The sequence below is a fragment of the Rhinatrema bivittatum genome, chromosome 1 (genome assembly GCF_901001135.1).
Source record: "Rhinatrema bivittatum chromosome 1, aRhiBiv1.1, whole genome shotgun sequence".
NCBI lineage: Eukaryota > Metazoa > Chordata > Amphibia > Gymnophiona > Rhinatrematidae > Rhinatrema > Rhinatrema bivittatum.
In genome coordinates this window covers 273,182,090-273,204,832 of record NC_042615.1, presented here as the reverse complement: position 1 = coordinate 273,204,832, position 22,743 = coordinate 273,182,090, and the positions used below count along the sequence as shown (strand labels likewise).

Sequence of the window (22,743 nt, the reverse complement as noted above, 5' to 3'; positions counted from 1 at the left end):
AGGATATTCTAAATATTAGGGGAAAAATCCTCCTCAAGGGTATTCATGTAAATTTATAGTTCAGTTTGGTAACAGCTTTTTTAGATCGCCAGCCTTCTTGCTTCTTAGTTCAGTTTGGTGACAATATATATTTGTGGGGGTTTTTTTTAATCCTAACTGGTGGAGTTTCTTATAAGCAAAAAATGCAGAAAAAAGCATATCTTCATCCTTCTCATAATCATCTCTCTTGAGAGGTTTAATAGATCTGGATATGTAGTTTATCTTTCCTGCAAATTTGATTAAGAATTAGTGAATATGAAAATTTTCAGGTGGCTGTTTGGCACTTTTACTATATATATAAAGTAAGTGTGGTGCTTAATCTGTGGCGACCTTGTTTGTCTCTCTTCCAGTTTACATGGGTGGTCTGAACCTTTTCCTGCAAGGGTAGTATCTGGGCTTTAGTATAATGACTGGGATCGTGTTTGTCATTCAATATGTCCCCAACTATTTTTGTAGAATACAATGTATGACATTTGTTTGTAATTATTAAAAAAACAATAAAGAAAAACTTAAATAAGGAAAAACACATCAAATTCACCATTACAAAGAGACAGAGGACAGCTGTAAAAATGTAACTTTAATAGCAATTTGTATAGTACCTTGTTTATTTTCATATCCTAGTTAGACATAATTCTTGAAGGTCCTGGTATTGGATACGTATTTATGCAAGTGCATTTTCACTTATTAAAAAAAAATACAAAACCTGACCAGACAAGCATTGCCTAAATCAGATCGAAGTATTGTAAACATGTAAGTTCTGTTTTTTTTATACCTGCTGCTTTTATCGACCCATTCTATTAAAAGCAATCACTAACCCCTGGTGGACTTTTTCCTCTGCCTTGTAGCTGATTGTGAAACATATGTCTACACAGTGTGAATTAATTTATTTTGTTTGATTTATTTTTTTTTTTGGTGTGCCAAAGAACCATTTCCAACAGCTAAGCTGAAGTTGATGTGTTAATCTCCTATAAGCAGAAGACAAATTCTGGCTGCTTTTCTTCTTACAGACCCCATCACTGCTTGGAGCTCTGTGTCAGCCCGCCTGTATCTTACCACCAACATTACTTCAATCCTTCAACGTCATTTATACCAAAATTCATTCTAAACTGCCTCTTTAGCAACTTCAGTTGCTGACACAGCCTTATGTACCTATAGTTAAGGAAGGACACCACAAACCTACAGCCCCTCCCAAATTTCACTCACTTTTTAAGTCTACAAAATCAAAGTAGTCAGTGCCTGGATAATTCTGTGCGTGCAATGCTCTGACCCTCTTCAGAACAGCATGCAATGAAGATTTGCTCCATTCTTGTGAGTAAGAACTGATGTCCTTCAGATTCTATACAAAAAGGATTTGGTGGGGTAGAGGTGAAAGTGTATCAGCCAACACTTCACAAAAGGATCCCACACAGGATTTTCTGGGGTGTACCAGTATCTCTGTCAGCTAAACTATATCAGATTTGTAAACTGCACATGTTGTACACAATACATGAGAGAACTTCAAGAATAGGAGATCTCTGCTCTGTTTGAACTCTGTTTTCATATTTCCATGTATTTGTTGGCATCTCTCCCACTTTTCCATTGCCAAGGTCGTTCTCTTTCTTTTTCTGCAATTTCTTCTTCTTTAACCATTCCATTTTACTGTCAGGTAAATTTGATTTTGCTTCTTCTACAGAGCAGGTTCTTTTGAGTTTCACATCTTTTTCCCAGCTTGACAGAGGCTCGGTCTTACTTAGTAAGCATGTTACTTTTTGAAATTTAAAAGTAGATACTCCACTCACCGATGTAACCTCCAAATTCAAGTTTGGAAAACTGAAAGTGTTTGAACTTATTCGACGTAAAGCTGCTTTTCTGTAGTCAGCTGGGTTTACAGTAGCACTGCATTTTACTTTTCATCTCAGAAAGAAGCAAGAGAAAAGGGAGAAAAAAATGCAGAAGGGGAGAACTGCACCAGACTTGTACACTACTGCCATAATGTTGTGCTGTTGGGAGAAATGACTTAAGGTTACAGAAGCTCATAGCAAGCTGCCAAATGCCAAGGATATAATTAATGAACAAAGAAACATTCTAGCATTGAGAACATAACAATAGTAGAAAATTAATTTTAGGGAGACAAATAACAGATGAGATTTAATGTGGCCAAGTGTAGGGTATTGCATTTGGGACACAAGAATAGGCAGATGCGATATATTTTGAACAGGGCAATAGGTGCTAGCGTTAAGCTGGGGAAAAAAACCTGGTTGTATTTAGTTGATAAACTGAGAATGGATGTGCAAAGCCCAGCAACAGCAGCAGTCATTGGCCTGCATTAATAGGTGGGAGCTGGGGAGGGGATAAAAGCAAGGAATGAGGACATCATCCTACCACTCTATAAGGTATTTGTCAGATAATATTTGGAGAAGGATAAAAAAACAAAAAAAAGAGACCATCGGTGCTTATGTATGCTGAAAGATTGTCCAGATTGAGGCAACTTACATTATATAAAAAGCTGCTCGAGGAGATTTATTATACCACATAAATTCATCATAGACCCTACAAGGATCTCAATGGTGATGTTTTCACCAATGAAGGGGATCATCCTCTAAGAATAAGAAATAATAGATTTGCCCATCTTCAAAGGAAAGGATTTTAACTTGGAATGGAAAAACATTCTGGTGGGTATCAGGATATCGTGACATACAGGGAAGGCCAGAGCTTTTCAGCCGATCATCCCTATTTGGGGTAGAGAAAAAATAGTTTTCATCGTTGCACCATTGGCTACAGATACACAGTCGTTCATGCCCACCCTTGGATTACCATGTAGAATGAGCTGTTAGGCAACCAGAAGACAGCTGATTTCCCAAGTTTTCCAAACTGGGATGCCCAGAGTTGTCAAATTGCTGCTTTTTCCAAGTAAAATCAACCAAGGCCATTTCATCAAGTTTCCTTAAGCACTGCTGACCTCCTCCCATTAAAGGTAGCCAAGGATGATCATGTGTGAGCATTGGCTCCCGAATAATCCTATTATCATACCAGCTGTTTTGCCTCATTCACCCTGGGTAATGATACAATATATACCATGGATTATTTTGCCCCTAATGAATTGCTGTTATCAGTGTTGTTATTTCATAGATTGTTCAGCTGTTAATGAATACTCTTCCTAAGCTTTATTTCATAGGGATAGGGCTTATTTAATAAAGATTTTGTTTCTATAGGCACAAAATGGAGAAAATGTCCCTTTTGAATAAGGCCCATCATGTCCTATGTTGTTCAGATTTTAAAGAACAGTTTCAGCCAAGGGTTGGCACTCCACATTTGTTTTACTCAAACTGTTCTTCCCTTGCATATCTAAGGACATAACAACTATTTAAACTAAATCAAAAGTTCTTACTGAAGTATGTTATCTTTTAACCTCCAGTAATGTTGTGCATTACTTGATGAGTAGAGAGAAAGAGTCTTACATTTGTACAAAAAAGAGAACTTTATAGTGAAAAAAGGTGTCAAAATAAGCAAAGTAAAGCGTTAACTTGACTTAAGACTCAGTCAGAGCTAGGACACGCATACCTCTGCTCCCCATTCTGGCCATAGAGCCGGTTTATAAACAGTCCGGAGGTCGGGGGCTAGAAGCAACCTAATCATGTAGTTTATAAGAGCAGCTCAACACAGCCTAGAATGGAACTCTTATACGGCCGTGTGCATAGCACTACATTTTTTCTCTTTCCAAAACCATTTCTGCGTTAAATACCATTGAAATAGTACCAAAATAATTTTGGGTGCACTTGTGTTCTTGCTCAGCTCCCTGACCTGCAGCAGAGCCCAGTTTAAAAACCCTCTAGCAAATGAGTGCAATGGACGGCAAATGAAAAGTGCATTAGTTGTGTTGAGTTGCTGTTCTTTACATATACAACATAGCTACATGGGTTAATTGGTAATGTGTGAGGAGGCAGTACTGCTTTGGTGTAGCATGATTCATCACACCCAAAATTTATTGTTCTTTACTAGAACAATAGTGTCCAAGGAACTTTACTCAGTTTGTCAGAGAATACTTTGCAGGGTATTAAATTTCCAATGAATCCACATTGCTCCTGTTCTTTAAGTTGTACCATTATCTGATATGTACTCCTATTCCATCCCAGTCTTCAGAACAGTTTATCCTATTTAGAGATATTGTCGACAAATCAAACACATCATGAACATTTACTAGAAGCAAGGAAAGGCTGGGAGCTATAAGGAGAATCCACCGGGAAATGTAGTTGGGAGACCTAGCAAGGTTTGCCATTGGACTATTAGCAACAGATACACAGTACCATTTTTGGCCTAGTTCAGGTTCTTCTATCACACCTTCTTCAGAGTACCAGGAAATTTATCTCTGAAAGACTATGTCTGGATGGCTGATGTGTCACCTCTAACTGTGTCCAGCAGCAACCTATGAGCTACAGTATCAATGTGCTGCTCTGTCATCTTGGCCAGCTGAAGTCTGCCCATTATTCCCATTTCCAAATTACAAAATAAGAGTCTATTTCCTCCAGCTCTCTGTGAGCTGTGCCAGTGCAGTGTTGTTTCTGGATGGGTCTGGTCAGAACATCCTTCATGGATTACATTATTGGAGCTAGAACACTGTATGATTTAGAGGAACAAACTTCTTGGTTAACAGCAGATTGTTCTGGACCTCTGTGGTAGAGAGAGAAATGTTTTCTTTTCATGGCTTAGATGGCAGATCACAGACCTCTGTGTGACTGAGATGATTATTTTTCATGGATTTCAGGCCTCAGGCTCTTCTGTAATGGTAAGGCACATCCTTCATGGCTATAGTGCTGACTTCTGGCAAGACTTAAAAAAAACAACAACAAACAAACAAAAAACACCCTTCATGGATGTTTTGTAGGCACCAGACCAATGTGTCCTCAGTAGGGCTATCCTTCATAGATTTCTCTGCAAGCTCCAGCAAAATGTTCATCTCAGGAGAAATCTCCTGGTGTTTTACACTACATTGCAACCCCCACAGTGGCAACATTTTCCTAAGACACTTAACAGTATGTGCATTCTTTTATACTAGAAAAAGAGGCTCCTGGTATTTTTTTTCTTATAGTGCAAATAACAAAACCATTAGTTTTTGTTTTTTTTTGTTTGTTTTTTTAGTAATGCCTAGATTTGCTTGACTCCAATTGTCATTTCTTCAGTGGGAAGGAAGTTGAATGAAATTTTGCTCCTGGAATTGTCCTAAAACAAAGACAATGGTACGTTACTTCACATTTAAAAGCAGTTGATTTGCAATTCCATAACATAGGATGTATTCACTTTTTCTTTATTCCAATTAGCTGTTATCAAAGAGTGATATTATATGAAGAGGACTGGATACAAACAGCACACCAATAGTTACTTGGCATATGCTCTAAAATATATTAAAGACCTTACAAATTAATTTAGTGAATTATGTCAAGTTCTAGTACCATTTCTATACGATTTAACAACATTGCTAGTCATGAACTATGGGGTGGGACATCCATTCTGTATCTCTTCCATCCCGTTGAAGAGGGTGTTGGTGACAGAGAACATGCAGAGATTTCCCTGATTATATCTGCTCCAGTATGAACTGATTTGGATAGCATTATAGGTAAAAATAAACTTTCAAACATGTATACTTAGCATTTTTTTCCCGCTGGGGTAATTTGTTGCCAGTTTACAATACAGAGTGCGAGCAATTCTCAAACAGCCCACGAAGTCCCAAAGCATGCAGGCACTTTTATTGCATCTGCTTACAGAGAAAACCCAGGTAACTTTTCTTTATAAATCAGTAGTGACCCGTGTACTCTGCATTTGCTAAATGTGTGGGCGGCTGGGGAGGGGGAGAGGCGGCTAGAATAGTGTGTTTACTTTTGAAAAACCCATGTATGCACGCCGTCTTACTCCTCCCACCTAAAGCCATGGCCAGGAATGGCTCTTGCCCTCGATCTGGCTACAAGTCTGTGCGCCCTCTAGCTGAACCGAGCATTAATTTCTGGCAATTCTGTGATATTCTGCAAATACAACCAAACATCTTTCAGAATGGTACAAAATGGATATTTCACGCCAAACTTGGGAATGTTATTTTCACATTTTAAATATTTGCATCTGTCAACATTTTTTTGATTGTGTCCTCCATTTAAAAGGAAAGAAAACAACTGGGGCATAAGCTGATTATTTGTGCTGTCTGAATCTAGGATTGCTGGGGGTCCATTGAGCTGGGGAGGGAGCAATACAAATAATTGAAAATGCTTCCTCATAAAGTTTCTCTTCGTCCATTCACCCAGTTCCGTCTCCTGCAGCATTTCCCCCAACATCAACCTCTGCTGTGACAGAACAGGGCATGGAAGGAGGTCCCACAGTCTGCCTGACTTAACGGGCGAGTGATCAAAGAGGATGGACCTGCTCAAGCTTTCCCTGCATCCACAATCCCCTCCCAATTAAACGATAATGGAACTGCAGTGACAGAGCCTGCAAAGCAGCCATGCTCAAGTCAATCCGCTAATCACTGCTGACAATCTCCTCACTGAATCCCTCTAATCGGCCTTTTCCATGGTCTCCTCCCTCCCTTCATCTCATGCTGCATATCGCATGCACGTTTGCTAGCGATCAGGCGACATGGCAACTTTTTATTGTGCGCGTGGGCAAGTGTTCAACACATGGCACTCATCTAATAGGTCAATCAGCTGGCTCTCTGGAGATTTGGCACCCATGGAAGAGAACAGTGCACTGTGGCCTTCCAGTGCTGCCCTTTGGCTGACCAGAAAGTAGCCTCTTCCCCAGGGTTGCGAATGTTACTTCAGCAGCATTTAAGACCCAACTCGGGTTTCTGGCAGGACAAAGCACCGCCGGCTGGGTTAATGAGAGAGCAAACATTCATCATCCGAAGAAAGGGACAACAGAGAATATTGCGCCAGGAGAATGTATGACCAGATGTGTAAAATAACAAGGTTAATACTCACTTTTGAGGAGGTATGGGTCTGTGGGAGGAAAAGAACAAACAGTTCTTAGAATTTATATGTGAATTAGGTTTAGAAAATAAACTGAACGTTTTTGCAATGGGAAAAAAAAAAAAAAGTCAGCAGCACTCATTACAGCGGGATGTGCAGGAACATGTACTGAGGTATCCACAAAAGCATCGTTTTTCAACCTAATCACCACCACTGGATCCACACTGCACTCACTTTAGTGGTTTTCCCAGCTGACTGGCACCATTGGTGAGTGGCGGTTTGAAGCTTGAGGGTGGTACCACCACCAGGAGGGGTTCTCTTGTAGGCAGAGGGTTCCCAGGCAATGGTCGATGAGGAGCACTGTGCTTTGGAATAACCTGCAGAAAAGTTCAAGGGAGACAATGTAAGTAAAAGAGTGAAACACGGCAGATGGTCTATCTATCTATCTGGTCTGCCCAGCAAGTTTATTAGGGTAGCAGTGACTGCCGCTCCAGGCACCCCAAGTCTTCTGTTAAGGGTAGTATCAACACTGTAGTGACACAGCAACACTGTTCAACAATGCCATGAAGAGTACTGGGACGGTTTACGGACTGACGGCTTCCTGCAGAACATTGCCTCACACTTCCCTATCAATCAGGCTTCTGGAGACAAGATAGTGTTAGCAGCTTTGCAGTGCTGGGCCTTTTGGCTTTTTGCCTTACAATGGGCCAGAGGAGTGAATGGGTTGCTTTAATTTTGTGTCCATGAGTACACAGAAATAAAGATCAACCAATAAGTTGTAGGCAATACTCTCTTACTGGACTAACTTAATATATTTGTGACTCCCTTTTGGGGGCTATAAACTGTTTATCAGGCCAATGCAGAAATATAGGTATATATACAGATATTTATTTTTATTGCCATTTTCCAGATGGAAATGAGACAAAACATCTGAAGTAATGATTTGACCTTTGTTTGGTTTTTTTTTGTCTGGTTTGTTAACCAGAAGCTGGGACATCACAGTCATGGAAACTCGCTCACTTTCTGCTAAGTACAAATGTAGTTAATAGCTTCCATTTTATAAAAGGGCAGCATCTCTTGGATGGAGACAGAGGAGGTGTTGGATACAGCACCTTGGCTGTTTTCTCATGTTGCATTATCTCAGCCATTGCATGGCATTACCATTGCTGAGAATGCTTGTTCCTTCTGCATCCCGCCGGTACAATGAATGTGCCACTGCTATGTAGGAACTGAGTCAGAGCACTGTACAGGCTTCTGAGGGACTGAATTAGTCTGACGGCAACAAACAATGGGGGTCTATTTACTGAGCACTGCTATTTTGCCTCACTCTCTCCCCCACCCCGAGTACCACAGGTTTGTTAATCACACAGTATTTTCCCTGGTGAAAAATACAGCAATATAGGTGAGCCAAAAACACTGCATGATAATAGCCCCACATCCCAGGTATGCCGTCTTTGAACGAGACCGTGCAACCTGTATCCTGCCCCTGCAAAAACTAAACTCCCCTGCCTCATCCTTCCCCAGCCACCTGTAAAGCGGCCAGAGTTGGAAAAGTAATTTTAAAAGGTTGTAAGGCCCCAGCCCACCCCCCACCCCTATTTTCAAACCCCACCACCTCTAAATCAAAAAGTAACCCCTTCCACCTATCCCCCAGCATGACCTCAGTACATTCACACTTTTGCCCCTCTCACATTACTATACTGAGTGGAGGCTGGGGCAGTCGGTTGTGCCTGGGATGTTCCCTTTTTACTAAAAGAGGGTGAGGTTTGAACTTGGGGTGTGATGTCAAGGACAGAGCCTTTCACTTTCTTTACAATAATGCACAGCTTTGGCCATCTCATGGGGCAGCAGCAGGGGTGGGGGAGGGGGGGGGTCTCAACATGCTCTCCCCCAGGAAGTTTTACTCTACCAGGCAAGTGCAGTATGCAGGATTACAATCACAGTTATGTAAACATTTACCATCGCCCCGGGAGTACTGATCCCAAAATGGGGAGATTTGTTAGGGAGAAGAGTACAGACAAGTATGGGTACAGATGTCTAAGAGTAAAGCAATTCCCAATGTAGAGAAGAAAAGTCATTAAATAAGGAAGCCTGGTACATCCTGCAGTAAAGCCCTAACACAGCTTATTAAAAGACCCCCAATGTCAGGGATGGGCCAGAGTCTAGATCAAGTCATGGCAAACCAAATTTTATATGAAACTGATTAGCTCAGCCTGAAGGTCCAAGCTGGGTCATGAATGACATCATCATCTTTAACTGCCTCACACAATAGGAACACCTAATACCCAAGCTAGAATGTCCTGAAAATGCATTTCCGTTTTTCAGGAGCTGCTTTGTAGGTTGTAAACGCATTATTAATCTGCTTACATTTCATTCACAGTACTGCACCACATTCCTAGCTGGAAATGAATCGACCCTTCTTGATTTCATTATACTTATGATTCAATTTACAGATATATGAGGTTTTCAGACCTTACAAAAAGGATGTCCCAGGTACGGGAGCAGATGACGGTTCCATGGTGATCCCTCAGGTAAACTTAAAACAGTCTTCAGTCTCTGGGTGCTGCATTAATTAAGAAAATGGGAAAATAGTTCAGTACCTGTGGAGTCCGTACTGGAATGGTGGGAAGAGGTTTCTTTGGTGGAAACAGTTTTGAATGAGAGCCCGCTGCTTTAGCTGGAACCACTGGGGATTTTTTTACAGGGGGTGGAGGTCTGCAGGGCTTCGACTCCTTGGGTGGTTGACTGATAGGGCTGGGTGCAGGCCGAAGAGGCCGAACTATGTTGACTGGCTGGAACCCATTCTGAGCAGTACCTGGTTTCACTGGAAAGTTATCCCTTCCAGTCTAGAAAGAAATGAACAAAAGGGAAAAAGTAAAGAATAGGAAGGAAAAGAACATGAACACATTTATCACGTGACTACCGTTCGGCAGCCGCAGTAGTGTCAGTGTAGATCCTACGGGACGGCATCCATGTCACCAGAAACCACCATCACCAGTGGCATGTCAACAGAAAGGTCAAAGAGTCAAAGAGTTTAAAACTAAGATTAAGCAGATTCCCTCAAAGGAGCTTCCATTAGCCACAGGACTATTTTTAACACAGCTGCAAAGGAAGGGAGTTTACTTCTTCTAAGGTACATTTTTCATATACTTTCGTGTGTCTGCCAGAATTTCAGTAGCAGTGAAGTAGAAAGTACCTGTTGGTCTGGGTTTGGATGACTGGCTCAGGAGAATACATGATATTGTTTCAATGGAAAACGTTACACTTGACAGACAAGATCTTGGTCACCATTTTCATGAGATTGGGAGTCTGTTCTTAAAAGCAATGATCAGGATGCGTCTGAAGGACAGACTAGATCAGTCCCATTGAATATTTTCTTACTGGAGTCATATGGGGATAAAATGAGTAAGCTAAACATAAATGATTGGAGAACAAGATATTTAGATGTATATTACATTTTTGCCACATGTACTTCTTCATGTATTCAGCTGAAGATAGCATCGTAAAACTTTGTGTTTACAAATGAATGTGATGTAGTACTGCATTGTCACACCCTGTTATACCAAAGAAAAATTCAATAAAATCTATATTTAAATGAAAAGTTACAGGGCATAGAAACTGACAGCCTTTATTTATTCATTTATTTTTTAGGGGTGTTTTGTCTGTAAATGGTTACAGTCATACTAATGGGGTACTGCACTTGAATTTCACACTGCTTTATCTGATCTCCATATAAATACAGAGCGTCAGCTTCTAACATTAACAATCTGGCATCTTTCAACAGCATTAAACTCATTTTAAGAAAACAGCAAAAGCAATAAAAGATTATGCAAACAGATATGAATATCTGCTGAATCCACTCCCAGTCTTATTGGGGAACCACTGAATACTCATTCTAAGTGCAGCAGAACCCCAGAGGGTCAGTAATGAATCATATTCATTGCCTCCCCAGGCTTACGGACTGCTCCCCCCCCTCCCCCCATCAGTATCCTACGGCAGCTTAGAGGCAGGCTTAGCACCAAGGGTTGGAAAATTGTGTGAAATTCAAATTTGCAAATGTTAACTTAGGAGTCCATTACTTAATATGTAAAAAAGTAAATTTGAATAGAAACACTAGCATTAATAAAATATTTTCTAATCTTTGAAGCATGAGATGGAATAACTTTATATTTTTCTTTCTTTCTCCATCTCTCTCTTTACTTGTCATTCCTTTTTCTTATCTCCGTTTCCTTTTGTCTCTCTTCTTCTTCCATTCTTCCTTCCTAAAGCCTGCTTCTCCCTGTCTGCAGGATCTTCATTTTGTTCTGTCTGCCCTCACTCGGCAACCTGTCCTTTTCTCTTTCTCCAGCTTTTCCTTCCCTTCCTCACTTTTACCTCCTTTGCCTTCCCACCATTCTGTCATCCCTCTGTATGGGGGGGGTTATCAATCCCTCACCAGGAGGTATGTGTCTTCATAGAGATACCATGTAGTATAGTGTTGTCAGAAACTCCCCATTGGGAAGGTTTGGTAGATTGCTGAAATCTCAAAGCACAGAAGTTTCTGGGTTCTCTCTAGTTTTCGGATCTAAGGCTCGAAGTTTGAGTCTCTGGACCTCCTGAGAAGGGAGTGAGTGCTTGGAGCAATTGTGAGGGCTTCTGAGCAGTAATCTTCTCCTACTGAAGGGAAGCTTATCACAGGTTTCTTGTCCTTTTGGGAGTCATCCAGAGCTGTGGGGTGGTGAAATAGTGGAAAGACATCAGGGATCAGGATAAGGTCCAAAGTGTTTGTTTGTCTTTGAAGAAGTTCTGTTATGCAGGAAGAGTGATCAGCAGACACTTCTTGCAGCCAAATCCTTCCAGAGAAAAAGTTTCAGAGGAGAGCCAATAGAATGAGAGGGACCCCATTCTTGTGCAGGGAATCTATCCTGTTATTTAGAAGGGTAGAGCGGAGAAGGAGAAATCATCAGGCTAATTCAGGTCCCTAAAAGGGATTCTCTGTGGGCAAGCAGGAATGAATTCAGCCACACAAGCGGGTGATGTTACTGGATACTGCCATCATGCAACGTGCTTTCTCAGAGCTCAAAAATACCTAGAAGACTTTCTGAGCAAGTGTGGGAGTTCCTGTGCAGCCACAGCGGCTCTGCTCAGTCAATTCTTTTCCACTGAGGCAAAAGGATATCTGCTCGCTTTCTCTCTATGCCACTTGCCAAGTTTTCAAATAATATTTTTCTTTCTTCTTCCTGCTCGGTTACTTTATTATTTTCGTTTTTTTCCCAGTCTTTATTTAATTTCCATGAGTGTCCTCTAAAAATTATATATATATATAATTTGATTAGTTTTCTTCCCCTTCATCTAATATCACCATGTCAGGGGAAAAAAACCCCTTTAAGCTCTGTGCAAACACAAGATATTGAGGTTGGATTTCCATGAATCATGTCTCCACTGCTCCTCTCATATTAGGACCAGCTGCACAGCATACTGAAGAATGTCTCCACGAGCAGTCTCATATAGGGACCTCAAGCTAAAATTTCATCTCTCTTCCCCTTCTGAAGATATGAGAACAGAACCTAAAAAGAGAAGGGATCAGATTTTCCTCGACACCAGAGCCAGGACTCTCCACCTTTAGGTTCGTAGCACAAGAAATAGAAAAGATCATCTTTGTTGATGCCTAGAAGGAGGCACTCCCACAAGAAGCACCACACCAAGATTCCTTAGGTATGCACAAAATCAGTGCCATCTTCTTCCAGCACCAAGGTCTTGGCACCAGCAACATCGCATACCACAGCACTGAAGATTATGGTGCTGCTATTTTTTGGCACTGAAGCTGCTTTGACTTAGCACAAAAAGCAGAGTTGCTTTCCTGTACCGTGTTCTCCTAGGACAGCAAGATGTTAGTCCTCACACATGGGTGACATCATCAAATGGAGCCTGGCACGGAAAACTGGTGGCTACTGCCCAGCATGCCACTATCCATATGGGTCCCCCTTCAATCTTGTAACATTGAATTACGAAAGAATAAAACAATAAAAAAGAGAAGAAACCTCCTTGGGGTGGCGGGTGGGTTTCATGAGGACTAACATCCTGCTGTCCTAGGAGAACTCCTGTTACAGGTAAGCAACTCTGCTTTCTCCTAGGACAAGCAGGATGGTAGTCCTCACACATGGGTGAATCCCTAGCTGCAGGCTGTTCCCGAATACAGGCAAGACCAACACGCACCCAACCAGGTGCCAACAGAGGTGCTGTTGGGAACAGAAGGAGACAGCCTGAACCCAAAAAAAGGGCCCTAAGCAGGAAGAGTTGGGTTCTACAGCTGGAAGAGATTCTGGAGGACAGACTGGCTGAACCTGCTATCATGTCAGCCATCCCTGTCCAAGCAGTGGTGAGCAGCAAAAGTGTGGAGGGAACTCAACGTCGCCGCCTTGCAGATATTAGACATGGGGACCACCCTCGGATGGGTCACCGAAGCCGCCATGGCTCTGACAGAATGAACCTTGACATGGCCCCCAAGCTGCAGTCCCGCTTGCGCATAGCAGAAGGAGATGCAATCCGCCAGCCAGTTAGATAGGGTTTGCTTGGGAATCGCAACTCCCAATCTTTTTTTATCAAATGAGACAAAGAGTTGCATAGACTGCCTGTGGCCTGCTGTCCGCTCCAGGTAGAAGGCCAAGGCTCTCTTGCAATCCAAGCTGTGCAGAGCCTGTTCACCCTGGTGCAAATGAGGCCTGGGAAAAAGGTGGGCAGGAAGACTGACTGGTTCAGATGAAAATCCATCACCACCTTAGGCAGGAATTTAGGGTGTGTACGGGGAACCACCCTATCATAAAAGAACTTTGTGTACAGTGGATACGTCACCAACGCCTAAAGCTCACTAATCCCGCATGCCGAAGTGACCGCAACCAGGAACATGGCCTTCCAGGTAAGGCACTTCAGGTCACAGGTGCGCAGTGGCTCAAAAGGATCCTTCATGAGTTGAGCCAACATCACATTAAGGTTCCAAGACACAGCAGGGGGACACAGAGGAGGCTTTAACTGAAGAAGACCCCGTATAAAGGGCTCCACTATGAGTTGCATGAACCATCCACCCCTTGATGGTAGGCACCAATGGAACTCAGGTGTACCCTGACAGATTTGGTTTTTAAGCCAGAATCCGACAAGTGCAGCAGATAGTCAAGCAGTTTCGGTGTTGAGCAGAAGAACGGATCCAACCTGTGACTCTCACACCAGATGGCAAATCTCTTCCACTTCAGGCCATAAGACTTCCTGGTGGAAGGCTTCCTGGAGGCTATCAGGACCAGATAAACATCTTCCAACAGGTCAAGGGACTGCAAGATCAGCCTCTCAACATCCAGGCTGTTAGGGACAACACCCTGAGGTTGGGATGGCGCAGCTTACCCTGATCCTGCGTGACAAAGTCTGGGGAACTCCTCAGACTGATCGGGTCCCTGATAGAGAGATCCTGTAGGAGCGGGAACCAAATCTGCCTTGGCCCATGAGGGGCTATAAGGATCATGGTTCCCTTGTCCTGCTGGAGCTTCAGGAGAGTTTTCATCACCAGAGGAAGTGGAGGATACATGTACAGGAGGACCCTGCCCCAATGGTGGGCAAAGGCATATATGGCTGGTTTGCTGTCCCCCTGTACAGGAAGCAGAATTGTTTCACCTTGCTTTTGCAGGGGGAGGCGAAGAGATCCACATCTGGGGTTCCCCAGAGGCAGAAGATCTGGTCTGCCACTAGATTCGGAGACAACTCGGGGGGCTGGAAGGCCCAACTCAGTCGGTCCACCACCACATTCTCCGTCCCTGCAAGGCACATGGCTCGGAGCAGCATGCCCTGAGACTGAGCCCATAACCAAATTTGAAACTCTTCCTGACACAGGAGGAATAATCCTGTACCTCCCTGTTTGTTGATGTACCACATTGCCACCTGGTTGTCAGTCTGTATCAAGATCGCCTTGTTGGACAAGTATCCCGGAATGCCCAAAGCACATAACGAATTGCTTGAAGCTCCAGGAAGTTGATCTGGCACTGAGTTTCCTGAGCAGACCACAGGCCCTGTGTGCGGAGGCCTTCCATAAGGGTGCCCCGCCCCAGGGTCGGTGCATTTGTGGTGAGTACAATCTGGGAAGGGGGAGACTGGAAAGGAACCCCTGTTCCAAATTGGGCAGGGTCTCCCACCAAGACAACGAGGCCTGGAGCGGCAGAGTAACATGGATGCGCATGTGGAGGTCCTAGGTGGCTTGCCATCACTGGGACCACAGGGTCCAATGAGCCCTGCGCATATGCAAATGAGCCAAAGGTATAACATGAACAGTGACCGCCATGTGACCCAGAAGGCGCAGCATGAGGTGTGCAGAAATCTGCTGGCTTCGGCGAACCAGACCCACAAGGAATGCCAAAATGAGCGTCTGATCACTTGGCACATAGGCTTTGGCCTGAGCCGTGCCCAGCTAGGTGCTGATGAAGGTCAGATAGGACTTGGGTAGTTGATGACTAACCCAAGGGACTCCAACACCCGGTCAAGTGCAGAGACTGAAGCGCCCCTACCTGGAAGTCGCTGTTGACCAGCCAGTTGTCCAAATAGGGGAACACCTGCACCCTTAGACGGCGGAGGTACGCTCCCACCACTGCTGGGCACTTGGTGAAGACATGGGGGGCCAAGGCTAGGTTGAACAGCAACACCCTATATTGAAAATGCTCTTGCCCATGACAATCTGAAGATACTTCCTGTGGCTGGGGAAGATTTCGATGTGGGCATATGCGTCCTTGAGATCAAGAGAGCAAAGCAAGTCCCCTCCTTGCAGGAGGGGAATCAGGGTACACAAAGAGACCATTTTGAACTTTTCTCTTATCAGAAACCGGTTTAAAACTCTCAGGTCCAGAATAGAACACAGTCCCCCTGTTCTCTTTGGAATCAGGAAATAGCAAGAATAGAACCCCCACCCTTCCTGCCGCAACGGGATGGGTTCAACTGCTCCGGCCCTTATTAGGGCGGAAAGCTCTGTCAAGAGGATTTCCTGATGCGAGGACTGATCCCAAGAGGGGCATGGGGGAGTGTCCATGGGAACACCTAGAAAGTTGATTCGATACCCTTGATGAACGAGGGAGAGGATCCACCGGTCCAAAGTGACACCGGGCCAGTGGTCCACAAAGAACCGCAGCCAGCCTCCGACTAGAGGACTCGGTGTCAAGGGTACGGTCAATTGGCTTATGCACCTCTGCAGCTAGTCAAAACCCCATAGAGGGGCTCAGCTGGGGTGCTGGCTGAGGCTGGGAGTCTGCTGCGGTTTAGAGTGGCCCCTAGTACTCACTCGTTGAGCACAGGCACGGGAGGCCAGAGGATAATATTTCCGCTGGTAGTAAAAGGACATCCACAAGCCTTGTCCCGAGGATTTCCTGGCAGAGGATGAAGGGTCTGATGTACTGGCCAACAGATGCTAGAGGGTCTCATTGTGATCCTTCAACTGAGCCACAGCATCTCTGACTTTGCCACCAGAAAGGTTCTCACCAGTACATGGGAGGTCCGCGAGCTTCTCCCGGACCTCCGGCCAGAGATCTGAGGCTCGGAGCCAGACCATTCTGTGGGCACCAATGCCCACTGCTGCCATTCTAGCAGACATTTCGAATACATTGTAAGTGGAGCGCATCTCATGCTTGCCACATTCCAAACCTCGCTGGACAAGAGCCAAAAATGCGTCCTGTTGCTGCTGGGGCAGAAACTCAGATAACTCCTGGACTTGTTTCCAGAGGTTCCAAGAATACTGCGTCATATATAACGGGTAGGAAACAATACAGGAAATCAGCATGGCGCCCTTGAATACCTTCCTCCCTAGCGCATCCTGCGCTCTGTGTTCTCAGCCCAGAGGGGCAGAGGCATGGGTATGGAAACGCTTGGCTTTCTTGAGCGCAGACTCTACCACAACAGACTGATGTGGGAGTTGATGTCTCTCAAACCCCAAGGTCTGTTGCACCAGATAGACCGCATCCGCCTTCCTGTTTACCGGAGGCATGGAGATGGGATGTTCCCAAATTCTAAGGAGTAGTTCCTTGAAGATGTCATGTATGGGAAAAGTTACCACTTCCTTAGGAGCATCAACAAACTGGAGAACCTCCAGAATCTTATGCCTGACATCCTCTTCCATCAGAAGTTGGAACGGAATGGTTTCTGCCATGGTCCGGACAAATCCCACAAAAGTTAAGTCCTCAGCCAGGGACAAGCGCCGCTCCTCTGGAGGAGACTGGTCTGAGGGAAGATGCCCGGAGTCACAGAACCCGGAGGAATCATTCCCTCATGGGTCATACGGGGCATCTTCTTCACTGAAATCACCTGGAGACACCAGTGGATGACCCCTGCCAAGTCCCTTTGGTTTGGGCACCAATGGCACCGCAGGCACCGAGGACTGTGAAGGACCCAAAACAGACTGTGGAATGCCAGTCATGGAACCAAGGGCCTCGGCGGTGCTGTGGGCTGCGCTGGGCCCTCCTCGGAGGAACCCACAATGGAAATCACCCCGGATGGAGGAGGCAATGGTAGCCATGGGGGCATCGATGGACCCCTATGTACCGGCAGTGGCTGTGTGAGGAGGACACCATGAAGGATATCAAGGCATTCCAGCAGCAGTGCTAGCATCGAGGAAGCAGGCTCCGGCGCTGATGGAAGCACCAGCGAGGCCAGCAGCTCGATGCCCTGAAGGGCTCGGATCACCAATTGCACCCTAAGATCCAACTCCTCTTGGAAGTCCACCGAGGACAGAATGGACAGAGGAGGGGGAGGTGTCACCAGATCTCCCTCAGAGCCCTGAGGGAGTCGGTGCCCGGCACCGGCATCGGCGTGGAACACCTGGGATTCCCGGGTTCGATGAAGGTTGATGCTTCCACTCCGCAGGGTTGCTTTAGGGGCATCACAGCTGATGCCAGTGCTGGCCCGAGCCCGGTGCCATGTGAAGATGGCGACCGTTGACAATGCTTCTGTGACTTCCCCCATTGCTCTGCTCGGTCTTTTCCCAGTGCTGAGGAGGATGGTGATGATCTGACATCCTGGAGCGTGAAGACATCGATGATGGCCGATCTCCAGCCCCTCTCTCCAGAGGGGGCCAGGAAGGGGGAGTGGACAGCGAGGGCTTGGTGTCCATCGGATCCCCATGGCCTCTCGGAGTCAACGCCCCCGACGCCGGAATCGAAGGTTCAGATTTTTTGGAACTGAAGAGTTTTTTCATCTTGTCCAACTGGGTGCAATGGCCTTTGGTGGTCATCTGGTCTCAAAAACGACACCCCCATATGTCATGCGATGCCCCCAGGCAGAGGATACAAACCTCATGCGGGTCCATGATGGACATGGGCCGTGGACACTGGGGGCACCGGCAAAAACCTGATGATGCCATAGCAAAAAGTACCTGTTGAGCGGTCGATACCCAGAGGATACCGAAAGCGAGACACACCGGGAATCAACTGCAAAGAAGGGAAATAAAGCTTACCGCGGCGCCTACTAACTACCAGACAGAGAAAAGGGGAACCCTGGCTCAGGCAAAGTCGGAACTGACCAAGATTTTGAAGAAAAATACTGTGAAGAAAGCAGAACTCACAACTGCGAGATGATGGCTCTGAGAAAAAGAAGACAGCGAAGGGGGATCCTGCATGGACGTGTGGATAGTGGCATGTTGGGCATGCTCAGTGTACCAGTCAAAGTTTCAAAAAAATTTGACATAAGTTTTCCATGCCGGGCTCCATCTGAATATGTCACCCATGTATGAGGACTACAATCCTGCTTGTCCTAGGAGAAACACAATTTCAAGATCTTTTGTAGAGAAAGCACTCCTCTTTGGTGGGAAATCCTCTACAGCCTCCTTTCATGCAAAAGTTGTTGTTGGAGTTTGTCCATAAGTGCATGAAGAATATTCCAACTACTCCAATACCTTCTTCTTTTTTGGAGGCCTTTCTTAGAGAAATTCTCTGCCCAGTTAGATTCCACTCTCCTATTTTTCATTTCAGAAAAATCAACAAGTTCATCAAGAAACATAATAATAAATTGCCATACTGGGTCAGATCAAGGGTCCATCAAGCCCAGCTTCCTGTTTCCAACAAACCACATCCTCTGGCAACAAACCCTCATCTCTTCATGTGATAGACCTTACTCAATGGACCCTCCAATTTTGCTCTATGACACTGAAGGCATTTCTCACTCTTCTTTTGATTCCTACACCTACCATTCTTTTGAGGGGTGATTAAGTCTACCTTCAGTCTTCTCACCTGAACTAGCTAGGAACACCATTCCACCAGAAGACATGACCTATCTAGCCTTCCTGTAGAAAGGAGTCCATTCACTTTAAATTGGAGGATGAGATAAAGTCAAGAGAAGAGAGAGCAACACAGAAACATGATGACAGAAAAAGATCATTATGGCCTATGTAGTCTGCTCATCCAAACTACCTATTCGACTTTCCAATCCCTACCAATCACTCAGGGATTCCTGTGTTTATCACATGACTTCTTGAATTCAGATACTCTCCTTGTCTCTATCACCTCTATGGGGAGGCTTTTCCATTCATCCACTATCCTTTCTGTAAATAAATATTTCCTTAGATTACTCCTGAGACTACCCTCATTCCATAACCCCTCATTCTAGAGTTTCCTTTCCTTTGAAAGAGGCCTACCTCCTCTGCAAGGAAACCTTGGAGACATTCAAATGTCTCCTTTATCCCGCCTCTAGTGTATACATGTTTAGATTAAGTCTGTCCCCATATACGTTAGAACAAAAGATCACTGACCATTTTAGAAAACACTCACCAGGGACTTATATAGATGCAATATCACTTCCTTTTTCTGCTGACCATTCCTCTCCCTATGTACCTTTTTCTGCTGACCATTTCTCTCCCTTCTTTCGTTTTTTTGCTGTTACCATATCCAACTGTTTGGCCACCTTAAGATCACCCCTAGATCCCACTCTTTTTTCATGCTTAGAAGGATTTCACCTCCATATTGTACCCCTCTTTTGTGTTTTTTGTAGCCTAAATGCATAATTCTGCATTGTTTTAGTATTAAATCTTAGCTGCAAGACCCTAGACCAGGGGTCGGGAACCCATGGCTCGCGAGCCAGATATGGCTCTTTTGAGGGCTGCATCTGGCTCGCAGACACGTGTCGCCATACTTCGCGGTTCCCCGCTGACCCAGCTGCTCCCCGGTCCTCCGTCGCCCGGGCTTAAAATGCTGTCAGCCCGGGCGTTCCGCCCGGGCTGACAGCATTTTAAGCAGGACAGCTGGAGTCAGCGGCACCGGCGTGCTCTCTTCTCCTCCCCCCCCCCCCCCCGCGGCCCGGAAGAGGAAGTGGAGAGCATCGGGTGCCTGCGCGGGAAGAAGAGACCACACTAGCGTGGTCTCTTCTTCCGCGCAGGCACCCGATGCTCACCACTTCCTCTTCCGGGCCGCGGGGGGGAGGAGAAGAGAGCACGCCGACTGGAGTCATCCGGGTGCCTGCGCGGGAGTCATCGGGTGTCAGCGCCGGGTGCCAGCGCCGGGTGCCTGCGCGGGTCTTCCCGCGCAGGCACCCGATGCTCTCCACTTCCTCTTCCGGGCCGCGGGAAGAAGAGAGCACCGGCGTGCTCTCTTCTTCCCGCGGCCCGGAAGAGGAAGTGGAGAGCATCGGGTGCCTGCGCGGGAAGAAGACTGCAGCGCAGCTCGGAGGAAAATGAAAATCTTCAACCGCGGCCGATGGGACTCCGCCTTCGCCTCCGCGAGGGCTGAAAATGAAACAGGTTAGCGTTGGGAGGTGGCTGCTGCTGCCGCGAGTTCCCGGGGGGGGGGGGGGGAGAGAGAGAGTGAATGAGCGAGCAAGCATGTGTGTTTGAGATCCTGTGTGTGTGAGTGAGAGATTGCATGTATGTGAATGATTGAGAGCCTGTATATGTGAAAGAGAGTATGTCTGTGATTGAGATCCTGCCTGTGAGAGAGAGAGCATGAATGTAAGTTTACCATTGGGAACCTGTATGTGTAAATTTGTAATTGAAAACCTGTTTGTTTGAAAGAGTATGTGTGTATGATTGAGATCCTTTGTGTGTGAGAGAGATCATGTGTATGTATGATTAAGAGCCTGTGTGTATAAGTAAGAGAGAGATCATGTGTGTCTGTGTCTGATTGACAGCTGGTTTAGGTGATGGAGCATGTGAGTATGTGATTGAGAGCCTGTGTTTAAATGAGAGAGAGAGACCATGTGTGTCTGTGTGTGATTGAGAGCTGATTTAGGTGAGGGAGCATGTGAGTATGTGATTGAGAGCCTGTGTGTAATGAGAGAAAGAGAGGACATGTTTGTAAGCATGTGAATGAGAGTCTGTGTGTGAGAGAAAAAGACAGCATGTATTTATGTGATTGAAAGCCTGTGTGTGTGTAAGCGTGAAAAGATAGACAGCATGTGTGTAAATGTGTAATTAAGAGCCTATATAAGTGAGAGAGAAAAAACATTTGTATATGTGAGTGACTGAGAGCATGTGTGTATAGGTGTGTCATTGAGAGCCAGTGTGAGAGAGAGCGCTGGTATGTGACAGAGAGGAGAAAGTTCCAAGCAAACCACCCCACCTCCTGCTAATTCAGAACAATCTCAGGACACCTGGATATCAAACGTTCCCAGGTATGCAGAGCAAAAAAATTTTTGTATCCTTATTATTTTTCATTACTGGATCTTTGTGTCTGCTATTTTGAAATATTTTGTTGGTATCTGGAAATGTTTTATATGAGTTTTTAATTATTGGATATTCCACTCATCAGCTGTTTCGAAATATGTTCTTTTTGTTAGTACAGTTTTACTGCTGATGATTTTATATTTCTTGATTTGTTTTATAAGGATGTGTGATGTTTCTTTTTTCCTTTGTTACACTGCATACAGAGACTCTGGCTTGTTGCAGTTTCCAATTCAGTTTTTGTCTGCATGCTTCTTGTTATGCGTTTTGGTCTCTTTATTCTATGTTAGGTGAGGGACAGCACGTGATTCAGGTGAGGTTTTCTGCTGGCGTGTAGTTTCTGTGTAGGACTCTATAGCAGCCTGACTTGGTCCGTTTTCCTAATAGGAGATGTATTGGTGTCTTAAGGCCTGGTGTAATATTTTCAGAGACTTATTGTACTTTAAAAGTGTGATCTTACATAAAATGCACACATTTACTTGTATTTAGTTTTAAACATATTGTATGGCTCTCATGGAATTACATTTTAAAATATGTGGCGTTTATGGCTCTCTCAGCCAAAAAGGTTCCTGACCCCTGCCCTAGACCATTCCTCAAGCTTTGCTTCTCATGATTTCCACACCTTCCTTGCCTGATGTTCTCAAATATAACTAAGCACCTATGCAAGTTATTTCTGTGCCAGTCCATAAGACTTCAAGAAGTTCAGTTTAAGATGTGGTAGACCCCTCTCTCTACACTTCCAATATCTAGGAAGCTAGATCTGAAATATAAAGTGCAATCCTGCGCAGGCCATAAAAATGTTCAGCTTTCCCATGAATCCATAGCAGCAGAATAGGCCTTAAAGAAAGCAAACAGTCCAGAATGCACTCCAGTGCTCCACCTGGCTAAATTCTTAGATAACACAGGAATGAAGATCTCTTAGTCAGCAATGTTACAAAGTGGAATTTAAGCTCATCAATGCCAAATAATACAATATATTTACAATATCATTCAGAAGATTAAAGACACCTCATCTAGTTTTCAATCAGAATCACACCTCATCTCAATGATGTGGAAGAATATGCCAAGCATTTCATTAGGTCTTTTTATATTTTTGAAACATTATAAGATCATTAGCAATTGGGACCAGAAGAC

At 44.8% G+C, this 22,743-nt stretch overlaps 1 protein-coding gene across 1 annotated transcript in view; it reads right to left on the bottom strand.

Moving 5' to 3' along the window:
- Window positions 1-596: 596 nt before the first annotated feature.
- The window catches only part of LOC115087490 (disintegrin and metalloproteinase domain-containing protein 33-like), a 369,144-nt gene continuing 346,997 nt past the window's right edge, over window positions 597-22,743 (bottom strand). The window contains 4 exon segments of the mRNA XM_029594743.1: window positions 597-5,235; window positions 6,981-6,998; window positions 7,203-7,345; window positions 9,569-9,814. Coding sequence (XP_029450603.1) covers window positions 5,184-5,235; window positions 6,981-6,998; window positions 7,203-7,345; window positions 9,569-9,814 — 459 coding nt within the window. The 3' untranslated portion in view covers window positions 597-5,183.